The 26,142-nt window shown below is 40.8% G+C and overlaps 1 protein-coding gene across 3 annotated transcripts in view; it reads right to left on the bottom strand.

Annotated features, from left to right (window-relative positions):
- Positions 1 to 619: 619 nt before the first annotated feature.
- Positions 620 to 26,142, bottom strand: part of Cc2d2a (coiled-coil and C2 domain containing 2A) — a 77,480-nt gene continuing 51,957 nt past the window's right edge. The window contains exons 26-40 of one of the 3 annotated variants that reach the window (XM_057772424.1): positions 25,271 to 25,285; positions 23,547 to 23,714; positions 21,931 to 22,036; positions 20,409 to 20,518; positions 19,786 to 19,882; positions 18,536 to 18,634; positions 16,747 to 16,923; positions 11,582 to 11,785; positions 9,336 to 9,425; positions 7,932 to 8,045; positions 6,360 to 6,494; positions 5,379 to 5,501; positions 3,959 to 4,017; positions 1,966 to 2,143; positions 620 to 923 (exon numbers count right to left, since the gene is read on the bottom strand). In XM_057772424.1, the coding sequence (XP_057628407.1) occupies positions 735 to 923; positions 1,966 to 2,143; positions 3,959 to 4,017; positions 5,379 to 5,501; positions 6,360 to 6,494; positions 7,932 to 8,045; positions 9,336 to 9,425; positions 11,582 to 11,785; positions 16,747 to 16,923; positions 18,536 to 18,634; positions 19,786 to 19,882; positions 20,409 to 20,518; positions 21,931 to 22,036; positions 23,547 to 23,714; positions 25,271 to 25,285 (1,864 nt within the window). In that variant the 3' untranslated portion in view covers positions 620 to 734. The remainder of the gene's footprint in view (positions 924 to 1,965; positions 2,144 to 3,958; positions 4,018 to 5,378; positions 5,502 to 6,359; positions 6,495 to 7,931; positions 8,046 to 9,335; positions 9,426 to 11,581; positions 11,786 to 16,746; positions 16,924 to 18,535; positions 18,635 to 19,785; positions 19,883 to 20,408; positions 20,519 to 21,930; positions 22,037 to 23,546; positions 23,715 to 25,270; positions 25,286 to 26,142) is intronic. The other 2 variants (XM_057772426.1, XM_057772425.1) reach the window with 2 other exon arrangements.

Raw genomic sequence — 26,142 nt, 5'->3', positions numbered from 1 at the left:
GTATCAGTACACATATTTATATATTTAGTCCTCCTGCCTGTCTCTTTGTGTGGTGTGTTCCATGATACAGGCACCTGAGTCTGAGTTTAGGATTATATTAAAACCCAGTAAAGCCACTATAGAGGCTCAACCTTTTTGACCTAATTACCTCTCTAGAACTTCTGACTTTTGGTTTTTTTTTTTTTGTTTTTTTTTTTTTTGTTGTTGTTGTTTTTTTTTTTTTTTTTTTTTGGTTTTTCAAGACAGGGTTTCTCTGTAGCTTTGGAGCCTGTCCTGGAACTCCCTTTGTAGCCCAGGCTGGCCTCAAACTCAGAGGTCCTCCTGTCTCTGCCGCCCAAATACTGGGGTTAAATAGGCACAGGCCACCACCTCATACAACCGTTTTATTAGTCTGGCTCATCCTGACACTTTGACCCCAAACACAACTGAGACTGTCTATGAGGACTAGCCTCCAGACTTCCGCATTTGCTTGTCTTTAGTGCCCTTCACATCTGTCTGCCCAGCAGAAAGACAACCGTAACTCCAAAACCCAGCAAGTTAATGCTTTACAGCTTGTCTAGAGGACTCAAACAAAAAAGTGTCACACCAAACAAAAAGGGGGGACCACACCAACTTGTTTAAAAATAGAAAATTTTATTTCATTACTTCAAAATATTTTCTTTTGATTCCATTATAATTTAAAATGTATATACTTATAGTCTTTAGGTGATATAAAAAAACACACACATAGAAAATTACCTGTTACGTACAAGGGAAGCAACATAGATCCAAACAGACAAAACATTTTTAGGATAAGGGTGGATATATACAGCTAAAGCAAATTCAACATTAGGGACATCAATGTTATGTACTCCCGTGCTATAAACTGCTTCAATCAAAGGCTTCACTTCAGAATAAGGCATGTGAAGGGGAAATCCGGAGAACTGAGGAGAAAAAAACACATTTGTCTCAGTAACATTTGAAGGAAAATATACATATCCTTATGTAAATTAGATAATTCTTATTATTGAGTCTCTAAGATCCTGAGATTATTTCTGTTTCTCTGTTCACTATATATTAACAACATAAAAATTGAAGGTTTAATATTTTTGTTTTAGTTACTGGCATGTTAATGTGTTACCAGTCATTCACCGTTCCCATCTTTTGATAGCCCTTAGTGTGCACATGGCCCATGTAATTCCACAGACCCAGGGAAAGCTAATCAATGCATTCTAACCCAGACACGAACATTGGTTTATAGGTCTGGGATGTGGCACAGTGACTACCTGGATGGAAACTTGCTGTGGATAGTGACACACATGTCCTCACTTGCTTTGGGTAGCATGTGCAGATGTATCTCTTGGACTTGGTCTAGCATTTATTTCTATAAGTAAAGCCTGCCTGAGGAAGTGAAGGTGGCAAGACTTGCAGAGAACTGAACAGTTTTCCATTGCTAAAACGATGATGAACTGAAAACATTCTAATAAGTTCTTCATTTTCCTCAGGTTTTCATTTTCCTCAGTTTACATCCATTTTAGCTTTCATATTTATCTCACTGCACTAATTACCAAATTACTTCATTACCCAGCTGTAGGGTATGGCATACAGGACAAACCACCAACAGAAAGTAGGCAGAATATTTTACTAGTGAAATTTTTTTTTTATTGAAAAAATCATCATAAAACCATACCTTTAAAATTTAACCAAAAATAGCCAGGCGGTGGTGGCTCACACCTTTAATCCCAGCACTTGGGAGGCAGAGTTAAGCAGATCTTGAGTTAGAGGTAGAAAGTGTTGTTTTTCATAGGGTCTTATTGAGAACTACTGAGTTTTAAAACATTTTGGCATATTTCTTTTTTGGTGTATAGTACCTCACGTGTGCTTCGTGAGTCTTATGTACATAGTGTGATCCCCTAAATGATTACTGGGTAACTTCCAGTTTGGGGATGAGGAAAACACTGGCCATTTTACCACACTTGTGCTCACCCTGTAGTCTCCCAGCTGCCTCAGCAGTTCTGCCCTGTGGTCTTCTTCTATATCTTCTCCTTGACTTCTCTCCAGCAGAGGCAAGAAGTGGCGCAGGGTGGAGGTGCAGTACCTGTTCCATCGAGTCAAATGGCATGGCCTCCAGTCCATGATTTTTTCTTTTAGTATTTTTTCAATCCTGTTCATAAAAATAAACTTTTATTTATTACTTTTTGCTATTTAACTTTCCCTTTTATTATTTTTGTTATTTAATTTTTTCCATGTCCAAAAAGTGCAATTTGTATGCAGCATATGGTGTACAGGTGAATGCTTGAATGCATTTTTTTATGGTGGTGTTTTCCCAGGCAGATAAGCAGCTACTTAAGGTCAAGTGCCTAAATGATCCTTGTTCTTGAAGATTATATGCATGGCAACAGGAAATAGATACAGACAGGATAAACAGGAATATAGTGCCTCTGATGATATGGGCCTAGCTAAATCAAATACATCCAGCAAGCCTTTTTTAAATTCTAAATTCTTTTATTTTTATTGGTAGTGTGATAAACAGATAAATTATACCCAGCCAAAAGGTTTTTATTATGTTGGAAATCTGAAATATTTATATAACACTTTATGCTTTACTGATTTTTATAACTCAGTGATTAATTCACAATAGTTTTTTTTTGTTACCTTAAAATTGCCTTTTAAAATGACAACTATCATTGCATTGGGTTCATAGGCTATGAAGCATGAACAAAGAACGAAGGGAAGCTATCATCTGTTAAGCCATTATTTACTAGACACAGTGCTGTTCTTTTACATTTTGATTGATTCTCAACAATAATGCTTTGATGTATGAGATGTTCCAATTTTACAGAAGACGACAGTTTGCAATAGGATGACGTCATCTGAGGCAGGGACATTGGTGTCCAAGTTAAACACTGCTGATTCTAAAGCCTCTTCCATCTCAAGCACAGATTGGAGAGATCCTCAGCTTCTCATTGCTCAGGAGCTATGGGGCCACTTTTGGACTGAGTTAAAAATTATGAATGGATTGCCAAATACTTCAAAAATGAAATCAATGAGTCTGGTCAATAGTTTGCTGAAGCTATTAGTTGTGTCTCAGGATTGTAGATTGGTTTCTCCAGATCAGTGGTTCTCAACCTGTGAGTTGCAATCTTGGGGTGGGCATGTCTTAACGACCCTCTTACAGGGGCTGCCTAAGTCTATTGAAAAACATATTTACACTATTCAGAACAGTAGCTAAATTACAGTTACAATGTGAAAATGAAAATAATTTTATTGTTGGGGGTCACCATGACATGAGGAACTATATTAAAGCATTGCAACATTAGGAAGGTTGGGAGAGATTTCCACACAAAGGCTTTATGGAGAATTGGGAGTAAATTGGTATTCCTAGGAAGAATGTCTTAAAGGGTTACATTTAATCCCGTATAATTTGACAAAGTTGTTTTCACACAATGTGACTCAATGGGAATGAAACACAGGCTTTGACATCAGAATGGTCTGTTGTCGAGGTGTCAGAAGCCCACTCTGAACCTCAGCTCTCACATTTGTGAAACAGAGTAGTGCAGTTGTGCGGCATTAATGGAATTACAAAGACTCACACAGGTTTAACCAGCCTTCACTATGGGTTAGACTCACAAACTAGATGAAGTTTTACAAGCCACTAATTAGACAAAAGAGGCGTATTTAAGCCGAGAATTCTCATGTGTACCAACAAGACCCATAATTACAGGACATTAAGTTTCAACATGAGTTAGTTTTTGGAGACCTACATGTAACTAATATTCACCCCTGTATTTTTGCCCACAACATGCTTATGCTGATGCCTCATTTATGTCGGGATTTAGATGTCATATCTGTACTTGGTATGTGCAGACATAAAGTCTAACAATCCTGATCATTTCATAATGATCTAAGCTGTGAGTTTAAAGTTTGTTATTATACCTATCGTAATAGATTGCCTATGGATTTGTGGGTATTTTGTTACCTGTCTTGCAGCTCAGCCGCAGCCGTTTTGTCTGTGTGTTGATAAATTAGCTCTTCAGGCTATAAAAGAGAAAGTTAAGTCAGTACCTACACTTAATTTGCATAGGCACTTCTTCCTTTTCTAGACTTATTTTCAATTCCCTGGAGGCCAGAAAAGGGCGTCAGAGTCTTTAGAGTTGTAGTTCTAGATGGTTGTGAGCTGCCGAATGTGTGCTGGGAACTGAATGTTGGTCCTTTGCAAGAGCAGCCAGTGCTATTAACCTCTGAGTCACTGTTTCTGCTCCTGTTTTTCTTTTTAAGTAATGAAATTTGAGACTAAGAAAACACAGCCCAAGAGATGCCAAGGAGATTAGAACCAAGGGTAAGGGAAGTATCACAGATTACAGTGCTTTGTCATTCCTTCTCGGTTTCATTTCCCTTAGCCCTTGTCACACAAGTAACCATGAACTGAAGTTCTGTTCAGATCTTTCAAGGAGCATTAAGGACTTACTGTTGCTAAGCATTCTCAGCAGTGATGGGCATAGGTATATGGCCATGAGCAAATCTTATGTTTTACATTGTAGGAAGTGAAGATAAATGACCTAATTGTGTTTATTATTTTACTGCAGATCTGTATATTCCTAGACAGTCTGCACTGTTTTTGCATGTTTTCTAAATTTTAGACTTATTTTATGAAGATGCAACTTCCTTTTTCTGCCTTTATATTGTATTAGGGATAATAACACACGTTTACAAGTGCTAAGTTTTATTTGACTACTACAAAGTATTGCATTGTGTAGTATAATTTGTCTCTTATTGCTCCCATTCTTAAGATACTTCAGATTGCATTCCTGTGGAAAACCTCGTATTACTACCTTCTCACAGGTGAGAATTTCTGGAGGGCAATATAAAGCTTGTTTGAACCGTTTGTGTCATATAAAAGGTTATTTTTTTTTATTACAAACCCAGTTGTTTTATATTCTAAGTGTGTGTGTCCAAACACTTTTAATAATGTTCAAGCTTACAAATTAGAGTCTACTTGTCAGACTCCGAGGTTAATGTTATGAGCAGGTCCAGTGGGTTGGACCTGTAGTTTGATTTCATCCTTTGCAGTTAGGATCAATTTAGTGAATTAATACCATCATAAAAAATGTAACTGTATTTTGTGATTCTACTTCATGAAAATTCTATTTAAGTCATGGACTTCCTATATAAAAACTTTCAAATGTGTCTAAAATGTGAATACCAGTTCTTCATATATGTGAATGTATGTGTCTTCACATAAATTTGTCACAAGTTACCAAACTAATGTTTTATATCTTACATGTAAATTTAGTATATTAAATAACTAAGAGTAGAATTAAGGGCCAAGAAATAAGTAGTTTTTTCACATAAGGATTTCATATCACTTTATCCACATTTGATTGTTAATAGAATTTTACCTGAACACTGGAAAGGCCAGGGTATGGAAGGCTTCGTGAAAAAAAAGATTTCCATAGTTTGGGCTTTGTGACATCAAAATTTATCCTTAGTGGTGAATCATGGTGTTGAATATTAAACCAAATCTAAAAAAAGTACATTAGAATATATGTTAGCAGATATGTACACAGGTATGTATGTATGTGTGTGTGTGTTTGTATATATATGATATATGGAGAGGCAGTGAAGGAAGTACAACACATATATCTTTGCAGGTATGTACATGGTGTGTATGTATGATAAAGGGATTGGCAATGAATAAAGCACACTAGGATATATGTTAGCAGATGTGTGCACAGGTGTGTATATATGATATATGGAGTGCCAGTGAAGAAAACACTAGGATGTATGTTAGCAGATGTGTGTAATATGGTAGAGGGAGAAGCAGTAAAGGGAGCAAAGATACAAACAAGCTACATTTTTTTCTTTAAAATATTTTAAAGTTTATATGAATTTTACAATCAGTGATATATATCAGTTGTTCTCAGTGTTTCCACATTCACAGACACGCTCTCTCTCTCTCTCTCTCTCTCTCTCTCTCTCTCTCTCTCTCTCTCTCTCTCTCGCACACACACACACACACACACACACGTTTTTTTTTTAAACCCAGTTTTCTCAGGTGACAAATTGCTCTGACAGAAGGGGCTAGGCATTGTGAGCTCTGTTGTGGAATGCTAATAAGATAGAGCCAGGACAGAAATTGGATCCTCTGAATCTAAAAACCTTCTGTACTGCTTCTGAAGGTCAGATGATTAATTAAACCGAAAGTTTAATTTAGGATTAGTTAAAGTGACCAGTTCTTCCAATTCTGCCAACTTACTTATATTTATATAAATGTTCATTTGAATATTCATATTTCTACATTCTTTCCCTATATAAAATCTATACATAAATTGGTCAATTTACAAAGACAGCCATATTTAAGAGGAAATGGTAATACTCACATTATCAGTACCAATTAAACAGCCCACACTTTTCAAAGGGCAGAATGTATCAAATTGTCCATAACAATGTCCACTGCAAGGATTCCATATTAAATAATAATTTTTCTCCCAAGTTAGCACATAGGCAGTTGGACCCTAAGAAAAATAGCCAATAAAATATTTTTCAATTAATTATAAAATAAGGTCAATAGTAGTTTACAGAATTCTTTTTAAAACATAATACATGTTTTATCTCTGTGTGTGTGCATGCACGCTCATGTGTGCACACACAGGCAGGTGGCTACTGAAGGAGTTAGAGGAGGGTAACAGATCTCCCAGGCTGCATTTATAGGCTGTGAGTTTCCCAAAATGGATGCTGAGAACTGAACTTCCTCTATGAGAGCAGTAAGTATTCTTAACTGCTGATTCATCTCTCCAGTCCCAGAAACAATTCTTCGTTTTAGCTGGTCCTCTGCTTTCTAAATTTTATGGCTAATGGATTTAAAAATGGGAATCAATATTTTTCAGAAATTTTGGATTTGGTACTAATAGACTGCTACTAGTAATCAAAGATACTACTTGCCTTACCAATCAGTATAGCTTAAGGTTTTCTGAAGAACTCTTGTTAGTGGGACCTTTTACAGAGCCAGTAAAGTTGCCATTTGAATATCTAGAAGGCTGGTTAGGCCAAAATGCTAATAAAGTCACATACCTTTGAAACACAGTCTATATTTACATGAACACATAGATTTGGAAGGATATACACCTAGTGATTGAGATGAAGGATGTTTGCTTCCTACTTGGAATAGTCATATATTATAGATTCTTTTATTCAGTGAGTATTCATTTATTGCTGATGCATGAATTCACATGATGTTCACAAACAGCCCTGGAGTTCTATGATTTGCTGAGAGTCACAGAACCTTGAGTGCAGGCCCATGGCTCGCTTGCCTTCTCTTTTCCTTGTTCCAGGTGGAACTCATAGTATATAATTCCCAAGGGCTCTTGGAGCATCATGGCTTCCTTAGAACACCACTTCGGGTAAACTGCTAATATCCACACAAACTTTTTAACCTTGTCCCAGAATTACTCAAAATTCCCTAAACATTGGTATTTTGCTGTGGGGGTAGGGAATACTCTGAGAGTCACCAAGTCTTTTAAACTTTAATATGTTGACAAGAACAGCAAAACAGAGCTGCCAACATTCTTTCTTACTGTGTTTTATCTGGTGTGTTTCCATTCCCTCCCAAATTAGTAACAGTAAAAGAAGGCAAATGGAGAGAGTTCCCTTCACCCTTTAGCATAGTATCCAAGGGAATGAGATTGTGGGGAACACTGATGGAGCCGGCTGCATATTAAATCTGGGCTGTGGGTGGTACAATGCTTAGATGTGCCAGAATCTCTGAAGTGTACAGCCCTGAGTATGCTGTGAAGCCACTCCATGTGGATCCATTGTGGTTCTGTGCGCCTCTTGTGGTGTCTCTGCTACTTCATGGCAACTGAAAGAACTGTCATGAAAATTAGCCCTGCCCATGAGGAGCGTCTGGTTAGATAACCACATCTTTTTGTTAATAGCAACCCCTGTGGCCTTACCTCGGGAATGGCATTGCCCATCACCAGCCATGCCTTCTTACCCAGGGACAGAAAGTAATTGCATAGCAGCACTGCATGCTCTTCTTCATCTCCTGCCAGGAGATCAAGGAATTGCTGACAAAAAGAAAAAAAAAGTAATATTGACTGTTTTATTCTAGATTGACCATGCATGCAGGATCTTATTTGTTTTGTGGTTCAGGCTGGTCTGGCACTCACTATGTAGCCCAGACTGGCCCTGAACTGGGAGTCATCCAACCTCAGCCTCCTTGTCCCCAGGACTAGGATTAAAAACATGCATGTCCCATCATATTAGCATTCTCATACAAAATTTAATGTCTTAGTTGAGATCAGTGCCTTAAAGTATCAGACATTTTTGTTTAATGCTGGTGATTCTTTAATGGACATCATGTTTTCTCTAGATTGATGCTGATGGCATGAATATCCAGAACCAATATGTTCACAGTGGATAGAAACAGTAGATTTCCATGGTTCCACTTCACTGTGTATCAGCCCAGTTCACTAGGGCTAAACATTTTCTAAGTGCATTGCATGAACTCCCTGATTTATCCCAGAACAGCTTTAGGAGGGTCCTACTCTCCTTATGAGCCTTGCAGATGCTGAAGTCCAGAGGCAAAGGTGCCATTCTGTTCTTCTCCTCGTATGCTTTCATGTACCCTTTTGAGAAAAATTCCTCTTGGCTCTAACATCTTTTCCTCTAAAACTGCCAAGATTTATGTTGTCAAGATGCATTTGGGAGGAAAAAGTTAAAGTACAACTGAAGTTTTTAAATTTAGCACCTTCCATCAAAGAAAGTTGGGTATGTTAAATTTTATGGAACCATTAGACAACTTGAAATCCAGAAGCACATTAAACACCCGTGCTAATATAGGTTTGCTTTGCTTCATACCACCCATGGTCCCTGACTTGGTGCAAAGAATGTGTTTGACATGGCATACCTTAATTAGGAAGCTCACAGATTAAAGATATATAATTTCTTATTGTAGAATGAGATTTAGACTTTTTCTAAGCAAAGCTGTGATATTATTAATGTAATGTTAGGTTAACTCCACATCAATACAGGTGAAATGTTTTCATTCTTTGTGTGAATAATTCTTTGCAACAGTCCTTTTTGTTCGGGTGGGTGTTGCTGAGGATCTAACTGATGTCCTTGCATCTGCTAGGCAGGCGTTTACCCTGAGTTATATCCCAAGCCTATATTTTCTTTAACTTTTGCAGTTTGATAAAACTGAACCAGGAATAAAGATATTTCAGAATTTAGCTCTCAACTGCTAACATATGGCCAAGCATATTTTTATGATGACTGATGAGTGATGCAATCTAAGGTTATGCAAGGCCTTTAACTGATGTTCAGTTAAGGCAGGAAAGTGGCAAGGAAGGACTCACATCAGATGTGCTCCATAGGTCACAGATACCAGCAAATGAAACCGTATCCGGCAAGAAAGGGATCAAGGACACGTATCGCGCTACCAATTCCTGTGCAAAGAAAATTAACTTCCAATAAAATAAAAATCTGCATCCCCACTTAAACTCCCAATAGATGTTTCATGCATGTGTGCAGGATGAAATCGATGTTCACAAAGTGTTTACCTAATGCATTGATATCTTAATCCTCTCCTAAAGCTATGAAGAAGGTTATCTCACAGAGAAACTGGTACTAGTGTGCCTTTGAAATGTCCTTATCTCCCTCACTTCTTTTTTCATTTGTATTTCCTTATTTTTGGCATCATCTTGTGCTGTACTTTTCTTAGCCTCGTCCTGAAAGCAGTCATTTATTCCTCTAAGGAGCACTAGCTCATTTTAGGAGGGAATAGAATATGGAGTCAATTCTGGTCATTGTAGTATAATTCACAGTTTATCTCTAAGGAGGCCAATTACTTTTAAGTTTATTGACTTCCCATGATTATACTTCTATGAATTTTCTTTTAAGAATTTGGACATTTGGGGGCCAATGAGTTCTTTCAGCAGGCAAACACACTTGCTGTTTGAGTTTAAGAACCTGAGTTTGATTTCTGGAACCCATGTGTGGTTGTCTGAATGAGGATGGCTCTTTTAGGGTCATAATTGAACACTTGATCCTTGGATAAAAAGGATTAAGAGGTGTGACCTTGTTGCTGGGGGCTGGCTTTGAGATTTCAAAATGCTCATCCACTCCCACTGTGCTCTCTCTCTGCTTCCCAGTTGTGGATCAACATCATGTGAGCTCTCAGCTGGTCCTCCACTAGACCGTCACTCAATCATCATGGACTCTAGCCCTGTGAAACAGTAAACCCCAGACTCTTTCTTTGATAAGTTGTCCTGGTCATGTTTTATCACAGCAATAGAAAAGTAACTAAGAAGTTGTTATTAGGGTTTGGGCTATTGCTATTGTGAGGTGTTTTTTTTATTTGTTTGTTTTTTATTTTTGTTTTTTTTTTTTAATAGATGTGGAAAACTTTGAAACTTTGGACTAGAAAAGCAGTTAAGCACTGTAAGCAGAGCTTGGAAGAAAGACGGTAGTGCTGCAAGTTGTATGAGCTGTGGAGTCCTCGCTCAGGAGGTTTCAGAAGAGAACAATATTAGTAACTGGGCCAGATACCTTTTTTTTTCTTTCTGTTTCTCCATGCCTTAACTGCTTTCTCCCTCAATCTTGTGGCTAATCAAAAACCCAGTTCTAGTCATCCTGAGTTACCAGAAAACCTGAGATCAAATGTAATTGATTTCTTCTCTTTGTTTTCTCTCAGTTCTGTGTTATTCATAACTTAAAAATATTGGAACTATTTCATCTATTCTAAACAGTGTTCCCTGGGAGAAGTTTATGCACATTTACAATGCTGGGAAGAACAGAAGTCGCTATTATGGGCACTGAGGATGCAGTTCAGTGGCAGAGCACTTACTTGTCTAGCATGCCTGAGGCCTGAGATCAATCTCTGCCAACAATGCACAACGTCCTACCTGGCTTCCTATAGAAACTAATTGTATATAGTAAATTTTATATCTACTGTAGTCATATAAATGCACATTTATATATGACTATATTAAAACTTAGAAATAATTACTTGCTTTACTATCCATATGCTCAGAATAGTTACAGGTTATAGTATTCACTTTAAATTGTCTTAACATACAGCTTTTATACAATTTTATGGTGGGTATGGAGTTGTGAAGCCAGTGAATGGTACATATATATTTAATATCTCAGTGTGAGTTCATGGTAGGAATATTGAAAATACATATTGTTCAAACAGCAACTATTTGAATTCAGTGATGCTTATAGCATTAAGCAGAATACTGAGTATTTGGTATAGCAGAAATTGCATGCCTAACACTTGCTGAAAATATATGATTAAAATGTTTATGTAAGACTTCGAAAGTTTCATATGTTAATCTTTTAGCACATATTATAAAGCCAATGGCATGGTAAGCAATCAGTTATCTATGGAAAGGATGAAAAAAGGATTATCATCATCTCTGGTACTTCAGATTTCTCTAAAGACAGATATCCTCATCGCCATAAGACAGTCTGAATCATCACTTTCATCTCTGATGATCTTTGTGTACTTAATATCTTAAGTATCATGAAATACAGTAACCTGGCAGTACATTGAGTTGAAACATTTTTAAATGTCACCAACTGTCTGTGCCACACTCACTGCGGTTGCCTGTGGGTCGTTGGGGTGGACACTGAGGAGCTCCTGAGGAGGGTTTAAGGGCTTGAGAAAGCGCGTGATGAACACTGTCTTCCCGCTCATGTCGATTACTGTCGTAAGGCACTGGCGCTGTGGGAACCGTGAGGCACATTCGGCTTGAAACTTCTCTGCTGCTTGAAGTAATTTCTCATCTTCCTGGCTATCAAACTGCAGAACGAAATACTTTATGGAGTGTATATGATCACAGCAGACACAAAGGCTCTGAACTGGATGTGTGGTTTGGAAAGTATCATTAAGTGATTACTTATAAAGTAATTTTTCTTGGTTTCTCTGAAGCTTCATTTAATTGTATTGATAATTTAAGAATTAGAAGGAGCTTTAAGTACTTAATTTATATTCAATAAGACAGAAAGAAAGTAGTGAATTAGCAAGCCATATGAAAGCTATTAGATTAATAAAAATAATTATACAGATTATGATGGAGGTGGGTCTTGTATTAATCTGTTGCTTTCATTGGTTAATTAATAAAGAAACTGCCTAGGCCCATTTGATAGGCAAACCCTTAGGTGGGTGGAGTAAACAGAACAGAACGCTGGGAGAAAGGAGCCGAGTCAGGAGTCGCCATGATTCTCTCACTCCAGACAGACGCAGGTTAAGATCTCCCTGGTAAGCCAGCGCATGGTACTACACAGAATATTAGAAATGGGTTAGATCAATACGTAAGAGCTAGCCAATAAGAGGCTGGAACTAATGGGCCAGGCAGTGATTAAAAGAATACAGTTTCCATGTAATTATTTCGGGGCATAAGCTAAGCCATGCGGGCAGCCGGGTGCCGGAGACGCAGCCCTGCCGCTATTATTACAACAGGATGAGACTCTGTGGATTGCGTCTATACCAATATGGTATGATAGACCACGCCCTCCTGAAAGGTTACTGTGAACACCTTCAGAAAATTACTTCACTCAACTGCTGACTGAGATGACCCTGACACCCAGGTTACACCATGAAAGACTTAATTAACGACGCCCCCATTCAGCAGAAAGCAGTTTGGAGAGAAAAAACTGCGCCCATGTTCCCAAATATGGTTTATAAATGTTCTTTTACATTTAAAGGGGGATATGATATAGATATAAATAATTTGGATTGGTGTGGATTTTAAGGTCAATTTTGTTATATGTATATGTATTTCTGATATTAAGGTATTGTGTAGTTCATTTAAAAATGTAACGTATATAGGTTGTTAATGGATAATTATCAATAATAGTCAAGCTTGTAGTCATGTTATTTAGATTTTCTAGATGTACATAGATATATTTTAGATAGGCATTCTTCATATCTTTCAAAGACTGCAGAATATGGCATTTAAAATATTTTAATAACTTAGGACTTTTCATGATAACGAGACACGTTTGCTCCTGGCAGCACCAATCTACTTCAAGAGGAAGATGGGCACCAAAGAGGCTCCTTAAGGAGTTTGATAGCCATTTGGGCAAGAAACTACTCTTGCCTGGACTGTTGCATAAACTGGACACAAAGAACCCGCAGAAAGAGGACTGCTGAACTTGCCTAAAGGTGAGATGGTCTTTCGGGGTTCCTGACTCATGAAAGAGTCTGTGAGACATTCTGCAGGACACAGCAAAAAGTGACTAAACTGTCTTTGGAATTTCCTGCTTGATGAAAATGTCTGCTGGATACTATAGGCCTGAAGGCTGAAGATGGATGCCCCAACGGTACAGAGGAACTTTGGGTGACTGTCCAGGCAGCAAGATGTCTCTGTCATTTCTAGAGTTTGAAGTTTCTTATTTCTTGTTTACTTAGGTAATATTATTATATCCTTCTGGAGTCTTTGATGGAGTTGAAGAATGGTTAGTTATAGTTACAGTTTTCCTTAGTTATGATAAAAGATAAAATAGATATAAATATTGTAACTGTAATTCTTGCTTGATAACTGTTTTGCTATATGTAATCTTACTATGTTAAAATGAAAGCCTTTCTTTTTTGTTTAAACAGAAAAAGGGGAAATGATGGAGGTGGGTCTTGTATTAATCTGTTGCTTTCATTGGTTAATTAATAAAGAAACTGCCTAGGCCCATTTGATAGGCAAACCCTCAGGTGGGTGGAGTAAACAGAACAGAACGCTGGGAGAAAGGAGCCGAGTCAGGAGTCGCCATGATTCTCTCACTCCAGACAGACGCAGGTTAAGATCTCCCTGGTAAGCCAGCGCATGGTACTACACAGAATATTAGAAATGGGTTAGATCAATACGTAAGAGCTAGCCAATAAGAGGCTGGAACTAATGGGCCAGGCAGTGATTAAAAGAATACAGTTTCCATGTAATTATTTCGGGGCATAAGCTAAGCCATGCGGGCAGCCGGGTGCCGGAGACGCAGCCCCGCCACTTATATTACAACAAGATTAAATGATGGATGAGCCACAAGCAATGGAGTTTTATGTGTGTTTTGATTTAGTCTTTTAAAGGGGAAGAGATCTCAGAATCCAACATCTCAAATGTGAACAGTGCCACAGATTCCTAGCCTAGGGTAGAACTGTCAGGTCAGAAACTGTTGTAATTTTAGAAAAATGGAAAATTATGGAACAATGATGGTATAAAAAAACTATTGAATTCATTCTTATTCCTTTAAATTTATTTATTAAATTTGTCATTTCCTCATTCATGTAGACATTTGAAAAATATTTCCCAAGAGTCTAAAGATCTCAGACACTCTAGGTTAGGAAAATTTCCTCAAGAAATTTCTGGTCTAGAGAGGAACATGAATAAGCAGCCAAACAGTTCAAGAATTGAGCAGATTCTACAGGGTGCTACTGGGAAACCTGAGAGGATGCAGGAGAAACAACTGCAGGCACGGTCTAGAACAGGAGACCCCGGGTCAGCTGTTGGCCTTTCAGGTTGACAAGTGCGGCAGAAAATGTCTCAGCTACTCGGACTTAAATGCCCTGCTATGCATCTTGAAGGCAGGACCTGATATTTGACATTTTACTTCCTGTCCCTGACACCTAATGATTATCAAGTCATTAATATGCATCTAGGACACCAGCACTTCAGGAGAAGTGTGCTGTTCGTGATCTCAGAAGTACCACAGAAGGCCAAATGTTACAAGAATTTAAGTTGTTTATTCTGAAGCAAATTTGGATGGAACTAACAGATTCGGGTTTATTCAAAACACAATTTAGAAGATTCTTAAAGGGTTCAGTTCTTTGACCTGTCTGTTAATGAAACATTTCCAGAAAACAGAATGAGTTCATCCTGCCTTTGAGCAGTCAGTTGAGATGACCTCAACTGACTAGAAATAACTGTTAGAAACAATATCTGCATTGTCTTTCTAAGAATCAGTTATAGGCAGTGAAGCTGAGCTACCAACATGCAGGAGACATTTAAAGTCAATGACTTGCTGACAAAATATAATGGCAAATGGACCAAAAGGCATTCTTTTGTCTTTTTATATATTAGTGATTGCACCCAGGGCCTCACACATGCTACACACATGGATGTTCATTCTTTGTGGCACTGCAGGCATCTACAGTTCATTGCTAAGGGATTGCACAGACACTGGGACCCACTGCCTGTTCCCTGGAGGCAGTGGACAAAAGCAGCTAGTGAAAGCATGGCTGTTGACCTATGGACTATAAAACAAGACACTCGGTACCTTCTTAAGCATGTCACTCATCTACCATAGGCAACAAAAAAGAAATGACAGAAAAACAATATTAACAACCCGTGTTATAGACTTTTTAACCTAAACATTGTAAAGTTAGGGATGTTAAAGTTAACTAGTTCAGGATTGCTACTGACTTAGAAAACTTTTGTTCAAGTAAATAGTTTCTAAAAAATCATTTGAAGTAGGATGGGGGAGAGACAGTTCTGATCTGCCATCCTAAAAAGTTGTAGTTAGTGGAAAACCATTTCTAGGCTGTGGTCCTGGTGTTTCATGCTGAGAGCTTCTCTTTCTTGAACATCGTGTGTGGGAATCACAGGTGGGGCTTTCTACCACTGCATTTTTAGTTGTCAGGAGCCTGTTAACCAATTTGTCTGCCATGTCAGAGGTCAGTGGAAAATGCATACAGCCACAGAGGGGCAGTGAAATGTCACCAAAGGTAGCAGTAGGTTCCCAGGTTAACTTTGAAGTCACAGTCCTGCCCTCAATCTTAGAACATTTGTGTATGGGCATGCTTGTTTTTCTCCCGTGCTTGTGCCTAGAGATAGACATTCAGAATATTTCCTGTTCTGAAAATAATCTGACAGGAATCTATTCTGTTTTCTTGAGAACCTTAGCTTTAGCAGTGACGCTTAGGATCTGAGATTGCTGTTTCAGGATATTTGTGCTTCCATTAATGTTTCCTTTCCTGAGCAGGCTTTGCTGATGGGATACAAACCTAGTATTTTTTTTTTTTCTGCAAAACAAACTGTAATATTGCAAAACCCAGAAGTTGGCTCAGTTTTCCATACCCATTTCAGACTTGAAGATAATTGGAAACCAAGGGGTGCATACAATCAGTTACACAGCACAGTAAGTTGAAAGTTAAGTTTATACATGCATGTAAACATGGTAGATTTTGTTGTTTTGAGGAAAGTTCTCACTTACATAGACCAGGCTGGCCTCAAACTCATGGAAATCCACTTGCCTCCGCCTCTGCTTCATTGGGTTTAAAGGTGTATACCACCATACCTGTTACATGATAGACTGCTGCCGCTATTTAAGATGACACATTTCTTTTTCTTATAAAGTACATTGTGGTCACTGAAGGTCATCTGACTATGACTGTGTGAACTGAATTCATAGTACAGCTGGGGACCTGAGATCAAAGATATAAATCTTTCCTTAGCGTTTTTGCCAGTAAATGCCAAATAGTATTCTGATTTTCCAAGTGACATACTTCATTTTATTCATGTGGAAAAGATGGTTCTAAAAGTAGAACATATTTGTCTTGCTTTCCTAAAAGTTTGCGTTGATGATTGCCTTAACTTCTTCCTAGGCTGTAAATGCACATTGTCTGTTCCATTGTCACCCTAGGTGCTAGCTGAAGACACAGTGGATGAGTATTAAAGCAGGAGAACTTCTGTTTATGCAGTTCAGTTTATATACACTGAGCCTAGCAAGCATTTCTTAGACTTCAGCATCCACTGTGGTTTTCCAGATTTACCCCATTACCTTTTCTCGAATTGGTTCTCCAGGAACCAGTTGAGGCTCAATGGTAATAAACAGGGTGATGTAAGAGCCTTCACTCAAGCTCCGGGCAGAATCAAAGGCTCTTTCCATGATAATGTTTCGCTCCTTACTATAGCCCAGAAGAACTGGAGGAATGTCTATTTTAAATGTGCCATCAATCTGCAGGGAAAATAAGACTTGGTAAGCACTGTGGTGATTTTGTAACAGACGATCCAGGGGAATGGCCATTTCTTATAATCAAATGCATCAGATAAACATCAAGCTTGGTACAGGTTAGAATCCCTAAGTTCTCAACAGGAAGGGCTCTATGCTTCCCTGACTTCTTTTGTTTGCTAGAGTGTGCACCAGTCGTGAATGCTTCCTGGGTTCAGATCTTGTCTTAAATTCCCAGTCTTTCAGCTGCCTCGTTTTTAAGAAGGAGAACATAACAGGACCCAATTTGTAGGGCTGTAGGTGAGCAGAGAGTGAGCTAAGAGACCTGAGGGACTAAGCAATGTCTGGCATGTGGTGCATACTCATTGGCTGGCAGCCTTCCCTTTTCTGATTGCCCATCTTTCCTTTCCTGCCTTTCAGAATCTTACCTGTGTTTCAAGGCTTAGGTCTAATGTCATCTCTGACTTTACTGTTGGTATACCCTTACTCATAGCTTGTTTCTTTCACTAATGTCTTAGCATATTCTGCTTGTCTTCGGCAATGTGTATTTGCCCTGCGAAGGGGTCTTTTGTTTCACCTCCTCTTGTGTCATCTTTCTCTGCTGTTTAGCTGTGTTTTTTAGCTGTAGCCGGTACATAACAAACACGCCTCCAGAGGGCGTAAGCTCCTGCAGGCTGAGCTGTAAGAGCATGTGCGCTGCCACCACAAAGCAAAGGAGGTCCACACATTAGGCCATTCATTCAGTGTAATAATTTCTAAATAACCTCCAAACCTGAGGTTCAGTAACTGTCAGACATTACAGGCAGCTTCACTTGTAAGATGATATGCTCATTAATTATTTCTTTTAAAAATCTGTTACATGGGGGAACATGATTCTCATGGTAAGCACATCATATGTAGTGGGAGATTGTCCCTTTGACTTAAGGAAGATCGTAATTTCAGTCTCCACTTCACAGCAATCTGAGCCTCGTAGAATAGAGGTTTGCTTTGGGTCTTTTGCTGGAAAGCCTCTGGTCTTGGCAGCATCTGCCCTGTGTAGCAATCACAGTAGCACAGAGTTGCCTATTGCTATGGATTTAATGCTGGGACACTTAACAGATTCCAGAGTCTTTAACCGCCTCAGTAGAGTTACGAAGTTATAAAAGAATTGCCAACCTCATGGATTTATTCAGCTGAACCGTTATGTCTACAAAAGGGTATCTTTGTCAGGCATGCCTGCATTAATGATTTTTCATGTTTTAAAGAGTACACACTTTCAGAAATATTGATAATGCACTGGGTAAAATGGGCTATCATCTGCCCTTGTTTTCAAGTTACTTTCAGGCACCTATCCACTCGTCTTTTGTCATTCTGACAAATTTCACTTTGTCCCATATTCTTTACTTCTGTTTAAATGTTTTAAAAGTCTTAGATTCAAGTAGTCATACATTAGCTATTAACTCAGAAGAACAGGAGTAATGAATATTTCATGCAAGGGTAATGGAAGATCAGTGACTTGATTTAATTATTTTTTCAAACGCTGTGCACATACACCCCCCCCCCCAGTTTTGAGTGTTTTCTAGAAAGAATGGATAGAGATGTTTCCTAGTTGCATGTAATTCTGACTTTTGTTACTTACCCTTGCTTGGAAATAGATGGTACTAAATGGGATTTTCACACACCCTAACCAGTGTCTCTCAATACGCGTATGCATTCCACTTCCTCTTTCACGGTCATCCTAAAGGAAGCATGAGAAGTAATAATTTTTTAAGAACTTTAAGCATTTATGTTGTGTCTCTCTCTGTCTCTGTCTGTCTGTCTGTCTCTCTATGCATGTGTACAGGTGTGTGTAGCAGGCTTTCTTTGGGACCACCAACCAGCTCCCAAATCATGACACACAAACTTGTCCCACTAGCTCCTAGAGCTTAATTTTACCTGTTCTTTGTCATCTACATTTTGCCTGGGGCTTTTTAATCTTTCTTTATTCTGTATGCCCTACTCTGTGTCTGACTGGCTGGTGGCTGTGTGGCTGGCTGGCTCTGGGCATATCCCTTTTTCCTCATTTTCTCTTCCCTCCTCCAAGCCTAACTTCCTCCTCCTACTTCTCTGCCCTCTAGCCCCACCTATCTTTCTACCGCCTATCTATTGGCTGTTCAGCATTTAATTAGGCCAATCAGGTGCCTTAGGCAGGCAAAGCAACACATCTTTATGCAATTAAACAAATGAAGCATAAACAAATGTAACACATCTTTGTCTAGTTAAAGTAATGTTCCACAACAGGTTTGTATGGGTGTTTTTGACTATGCTATGCATATGGATACCAGAAATCGATGTCAGTGTGTTTGGCACACTTTCTTCTCCACCTTATTCTTTGAATCTGAGTCACTCATTGATTGGGAGCTTCCTGTTCTGTCCAGGGTTCCTCTACCCTCAAGCAGGTGCATACCATCCCACTCAGCTTTTACATGTGTACTAGGGCTCCAAACTTACATCCCGGTGCTTGCACAGTGGGCATTTTACCTACGGAACCTTTTCCTGAGGTTCCCATGTAATTAATTTGCTGGTGAGAGAGTAGCAAGATTTTAGCTGAAAGCATGTGGGCTAGGTCCAGTGTTTACGTTTGCCACCCTAGGAAAGCCACTCCTTGGAATTTCAGTTTTCTCATCATCAGCTGTTGGTATAACTTGCGTCATGAAATTACTTTGAATAAGGTAGCATATCTGAAGCAGCTAAGAGAACCCTGGAACAGGAAATGCTCCACTGCAAGTGGAATTGCCATGCTTTCCTTGACTCCTTTCTCCACTTTCGCCTGTACTTGGGACGGAGAGCGGAGGAGGATATGAAGGTGAACTCAGGGTTCAGATGATTCCCGCAAGACTGAAAACCTACCTCTAGGATATCATAGAGCACTTCATCAAAAACGTTAATGTACACATCGTCCTTCACTGACTGTAAGCTGGCCGTGCTGTAGTCCCCGTTTGGGGCCCTGTGAGACAACACATGAACAGAGACTATGAAAACAGGCAAGACAGATCTACGAACACTCAGTGTCAGAGCATGGGAAATGCCAAGTGGGAGCAGAGAGGTTTTTTTTGTTCAATGATGATCTCTTTATAAGGACATAGAATACACATTTTCCTTTCTTTCTCTTTCTTCCTTTCTTCCTTTCTTTCTCTCTCTCTCTCTCTCTCTCTCTCTCTCTCTCTCTCTCTCTCTCTCTCTTTCTTTCTTTCTTTTTTGTTTGTTTTTTGAGACAAGGTTTCTCTGTAGCATTGGTGCCTGTTTTGGAACTAGCTCTTGTAAGACCATGCTGGCTTCAAACTCACAGAGACCCACCTACCTCTGTCTCCAAGTACAGGGGTTAAAAGCATGTGCCATCACCCTGCAACCTCACTCTCAGAGTAGAGCCAGCTGTGGGCACCAAGAGGCAGGGTCTGGCTCCATTCCCCCAACCAGGAAGCTTTCTTTCTCTGCAGCCACTCCAGCTCCTTATAGAAGAGTGTTCTGCTTACCTGAATGGAAGCTCAAGTTCTTCGTTCCAGCTGGGATTTGGTCCTTCAGCTGTGGTTGTGTGGCAGATTGTTCTCTGAAAAGAGACTTCCACAAAAGGACGGACTAAGACCTGAAAGTCAAGCAAATTTCAAGTGTGTAATGGTTAGTTATTTTGTTCTTGACGGAGGAGCTATGATTATCAGATATGTGACTATTTTCTATCGTAGACAAAGGAGAACATGCTTATTAAATAATGTTTTTCAGAAGAAAATGAAATAGGAAGTCTGTTCAAGAATTTGTGGGTAATTCTTTTTTCTTTTGGTGAAAAGCAGAAAAAGGAGATTTCTTCAATGTCACACAGGATGAGGGACTGAGAGATCCAGTGACCTCCTTCCAGTCCATCGTTGGCATCTTGGGGTGAGGGTAGGTTTAAATAGAAAACAAGATACATGCACAACTGAACTGTACTGGCCACAGCCTGGTCTGCTGCCCACCACTGACTGAGCCCCAGAGTTCCCCTGCAAGTTGTAAATCTCCAGGGGCAAGTTTCTCCTCTGATGTCCCTAGTGCTCCAGCCATTTCTTAGGGGGAGGCTGGTGTCTCATTCATACTGGTCTTAAACTCACTATGGAGCTGAGGATGACTTTCAATTTTGCGTTTAAATATAATACATCTCCCCCATTTTTAATCCCCCTATCACCTGGTAAAACCTGTATTTTCAGGAAATTACCTCCTTTTCTGCATTCCTAGAATTTGATGGCCTGGGGCTGGACCCTTTCCTTTTCCTTCATTTCCACTGTGATTCTTGTAAAACTAGCTGATTTTGAAAGTCAATGAGTGGGGTTAAGACCCAGTCACCACCTGTGTTCGAATGAAAGCCAGATGGATGTTCTGCCTCGGTGTGCTCCCTAGCTGCATTTGGGTTCTGGTGCACTCATTTTGCAAAAGAAATTGCCTTGCTGAACTATTTTCAATTTGTATATTTCTTTATGCTACACTAAGATTATTCTTTGTTTCTAACATTTTGAGGTAGGGTTACTCTGGCTGGCCTTGAACTCCTTATGTAACCTTGAAACAAAATCCACCTGTCTCTGCCTCCTGAGTGCTAGGATTAAAGGCATATGCCATAATGCCTGGATATTTATTTTTAGTTTATGTGCATGGGTATTTGTCTGTACTACAGGTATGCCTGGTGCCCACAGAGGCCAACCAGAAGAGGACATCCCATCCCTTGGAACTGGAGTTACAGACAGCTGTGAGTTTCCAGGAGGAACTAGAACCTAGAAGCAGCCAAGTGCACTTAATTACTGAGCTTGTCTTTCTAGCCCCTGATCTTGAACTTCTGATCCTCTTGTTTCTTCGCAGTGCAAAAACTATAAACAGTATCACACTCAGCTTATACCATGCCAAGGATCTGACCTAGGGCCTTGGGAACGATAGACAAGCGCTACACCAACTGAACTATAGCCAAGGCCCTTAAAGGCAAATCTTGAGGACATTCAGGGCAGGATTCAAAGCAGAAAGCCAGCCTTGTTCTCTCACCTGCCCAAGGGGGTAGTCCGTGCTGTGCACTGGGCTGTGCATGCTGGGGGCAGCAGTTTGCTTTTCACTGAAAGTCCTTGAAGATCTCGATGGCTGCTGGAACTTGCTAGGAGGGAAAGGCATGAAAGGAGTCAGTGACAAGGAGTGTCGACTGAGATGGTTTCTGTGATGGCACTGGCAATCTCAGAGTGGCCATTGTCTCTCAGCTTCCTGACATTCAGAAGGCTTTGAGTGTGTGCTAGTCCATCCTGGGGCACCTTGTGATTACCAAGTCATTCCCCAACTTCCCTTCCCAGGCCTGCATGTCTCTCTGAGAGCAGAGAAAGGACAGCTTTCCTCCTCCTCCACTCCTAAAGGTGCCTGGGTCACGGGAAACCCAGTCCCTCTCTGCAGCAGAGTCCTGGCTCCATCTCTTTATGGTTCTCTTTCGCTGTATCAATAGATTTTCCGCAGCAGAATGAAGAATTAGTAAAGGAAAAGGGCGGGAGCTGAAGAGATGCCAGTGGACAAGCATGGGAATTCACAAGCATGGGAATTGGAGTTTGGATCTCAGCACCCATATAAAAGGTTGAGTGTATCCATACATACACTTGTAACTGCAGCACAGTGGGCGGGGGAGACATGAGGATGGTTGGGGGCTAGCTAGTCACCAGTCTTGCTCTCTATTCAGTGGGACCCTATCTCGAAGGACTAAGCTAGAGCGTGATAGAGCAGGACACCTGATATCCTCCTCTGGCCTCTGCACACAAGCGTAAACGTGCATGCATGCATATACATGTGTTCAATACCAAGCATTCATCCATGCACACAAAATAGGAAAAGAAAAATAGTGCAAAATAATGGGGTGAGAAGACAGTGGGGTGGAGAAAGGAAGGATCTAGACAGAAAAGGAGGTGCCACAAGCTATCTTGGCACTTTGGAGTCTGATAGTGCTGGATGACCTGGGCCAGGCCGTGTACACCATCTTTGCTTGTTTTCCACCTGGTAAATAGAGGTAGGGATAGTGGCAAGAGCTAAATGGAATGATAGATGTGAACGCACTGACCATGGTACTGTACATGGAGAAGGGACAAGTTCTACTTTCGTCCACTGCAACAACAAGGGCACCCACAAAAAGAATGTCAATTCTTTATCCTTCTACCTCTGTGAGAAACTCAGACTGGACCCCGTGATAGTCATGTTCTCTCCATTTCTCCCAATGCCCATTTCTTGGACTCTGCCTCTGTGCTGCTGGTGGCCAGACCATGAATTCTCAGCATCCGAGCCCAGTAAACACCCAGCTTCTCTCCTGAGAAGGTGATGCACAGTTGGTGGGACAACTTCCATCACATTAGAAAAATGAAGCAAATGCAGAGGGAGGCAAGTGGGAGAGACAATGAGGACTCGGGAAAGCATCTGGATCTCCTCAGTTTGTCATGTAGCTCAGCTGTGCCAGTTGGCCTCGTGTTCTGCAGGATGCTCCCAACACCCATCTTTGAGCCTAGACTGACTCTATTACTTCCAAGCAACAGGGGCGGGGCTTCAGCAGAATGTTTGCATCCATAGCAATAAAACGTAAAGGACCAGGCTGCCTTGGGTTCTGCACATCCCCTTGTGAGGCTGCCCGGGGTGCTTACCTCACTGCAGGCTTCCTCACAGGAATGTCATAAGCCCGGATGATGTTCACCAGCAGCTTTATGTCTCCATCTGACAGGTTCTGGGCTGTCACCTTCTTCCGACCTTTCCTCCGTGGCCTCAGTGGTCGCTTTTGTTCTGCCAGCTTGAAAAGGCTGAGGCCCAAAATGCTAACGATTATAGAACAGGATTAGGACTCAGTAGAAAAGAAAGGTCTAGAAAGTTATTTCTTGGCCTCTTATACTCTGCTTCAAGGTCTCTGAGAGACCCCTGGACACTCCTCTGAAGGAGGGTGGAAAGATTCTAAAAACTCTATGAAGCCAGGTGGGGCAGGAGGAGATTCCTACGGCATGCTTTATTAATTCTTTTTAACTTCCACTCATGAGTGGAAGCAAACTAAGGCCGCCCAGTCCCTCACCCACCCCCATCTGTATCTTCTGCCTTGTTCACCAGCTCCTCAAGCATGCCTTGTGCTCTCCACCCTTCCATTGCCACACTGGAGCTTTACCCCCTCAGGCTAGCCTCGCCACCTTCTCCAGACAGCTAGCTCCGTCTGCTGGAAGGGGCCGTGCCTCTGAGCCCAGGGAGCACCGTTAGCCAGATCCATTCACCTGACAGTGCATGTGGCCTTCTTGGGAAGTTTCTAGATAGTGCTTCTTGCTCTCTGAGACTATTCAGACTTGAGTGTGAATCCTGGTTCTACTCTTTACCTTGTGACAAATTATTTCACCTCTGTGAGTCTGTTTCCTAATGTGTAAAATGAGGGTACTAGTATCATCATGTGGTTAAGAGGGTTAGCGAGGAAGATGCTCAGCGCCCGGGCACTTGTCCCGCACTTGCTAGGTGCCCTAAGATGAGCAAGTGTTGGTATGGCAGTGACCAGGATAGAGAAGTTATGCTGGAGGTGAAGGAAGTAGAAACGTGATGGGAAGAAATGACGCCCATTTGCCTTTCTCTGAGAGGCTGTGCTATATGCACTGCCTGCAAACAGAGTTGTGTGAGGAACAAAATGGGAAAACAGGCCTACAATGTGCCTAGAAGCTGATTCGTGACAATGCCCTTACCCACAGGACCCAACCAGCCATGGCTGCGGTGTCTACATTCTTTGTTTTTCACCTAAGTAATGACCTGGCCTGGCAGATTTGTGCCTGAGCCTTCTTCATAAGGGACATTCACTGGCTGAGGACGAAGGCCCTGCAGCTGCTGTCTGAGCATGACTGGTGTCTCTCACACAAATCCCCAGGGGATTCCAGGAGCAGCTCAAATTGGTCTTTAGTGTCTTAGACAAGATAGGTAGGTACCACGCATAAATGTCTTATGTAGTAGCCAAAGTGCTAGAAACCCTACATGAAAGACTTCTCATCTTTACAACTGCAACATTTACCATATTTTTCAGGTAAAGAAACCAAAGACTCTGGTTGGCGGCTCGATTGCTGAAGGCTGCTCAGTGCAGGAAGAGAATTAGGGTTTAAACTCAGGCCATGTGCTAGTCACTCTGCTGGGACCCCTACGAGTGACCCTACCCAGTCCAAAGATGGGGGCCTGACATGGCACGTCTCCTCTCTTGTCCATGCTTTCTCCCCCCAGCCTGACTGCTCTTGTGACACACTGGTGCCTCCTTAGCAACCAGCCTAGGGCCATATTGTCGACTGAGACTATTAGAAATGGAAGCATTTTAATTTAAAGCCAAGAACAAACTAAAATTAAAGAAAAAGAATGAACATACCCCGAGCCTTCAGAACTTAATGCAGAAAGTAAAGCAGAAACGAAAAGAAAGAAAAGAAAGAGAAACACAGCATGAACACCATCATCTGTTCTGACTGCAGCTTTCATGTCTAAACATAGTCAACAAATGGCTAGACTAGAGCGGTTCAGCAAGATTCATGGGGTCCCTGTTGTCTTTTGTACATGGATGGAGTTGCAGGGAGCCAACACGGATAGTACCATGTCTCTTTTCTTGGCTTGGTAGGGGGAGGAAGTGCATGCATAGGAAATGAGCCCTTGCAGATTTATTTTATTTTTAATTATGTGTAATGTGTGTGTCTGTGTGTGGGGTATGAACTTGTTCCATGGAGGCCAGAAGAGGCATCCTGCAACTGGCCTTACAGGAAGTTATGAAGAACCCAGTGTGGATGCAGGGAACATAGCATGGGTCTCCTGAAAGAGCTTTAAGTGCTCCAAGATGCTGAGCCATCTCTTCAGTCCCCCAAAATACTCTTTAGACAAGGCCAGATGACTGACCACTGAGAAGGTCATGAAGGCCCTCCATAAGACCACCCTTACAGGAATTTATCTTCTCACCTCCATGTACCCACTCCTGACTGGGACTCTCTGGAGATTAGCCCAACAGGGAATCAATGAATATCAACATCCATTTATCTATGTGGCCCTCACCAAGCACACACCTCAGCTCTGTGGTAGAACCAGGCTGTCCCCTGTGATCCTAGAACCTCAGAGGCTATGGTCTCAGTCACCTCCACTGTGGGAGATGAATGGAGAAGCCTGGTGTCAAGAGACTAGAAAAGCAGGAAGGACGTGCAGGCGGGGATGCTGTCAGGGTTAGCGTAACTGCAATGGGAAATGACACGGGCTACTGAG

The sequence above is a fragment of the Chionomys nivalis genome, chromosome 6, assembly GCF_950005125.1.
Source record: "Chionomys nivalis chromosome 6, mChiNiv1.1, whole genome shotgun sequence".
Taxonomy (NCBI): domain Eukaryota; kingdom Metazoa; phylum Chordata; class Mammalia; order Rodentia; family Cricetidae; genus Chionomys; species Chionomys nivalis.
Note: the sequence above shows the minus strand (reverse complement) of the source record. Positions and strands in the feature narration are given on the sequence as shown.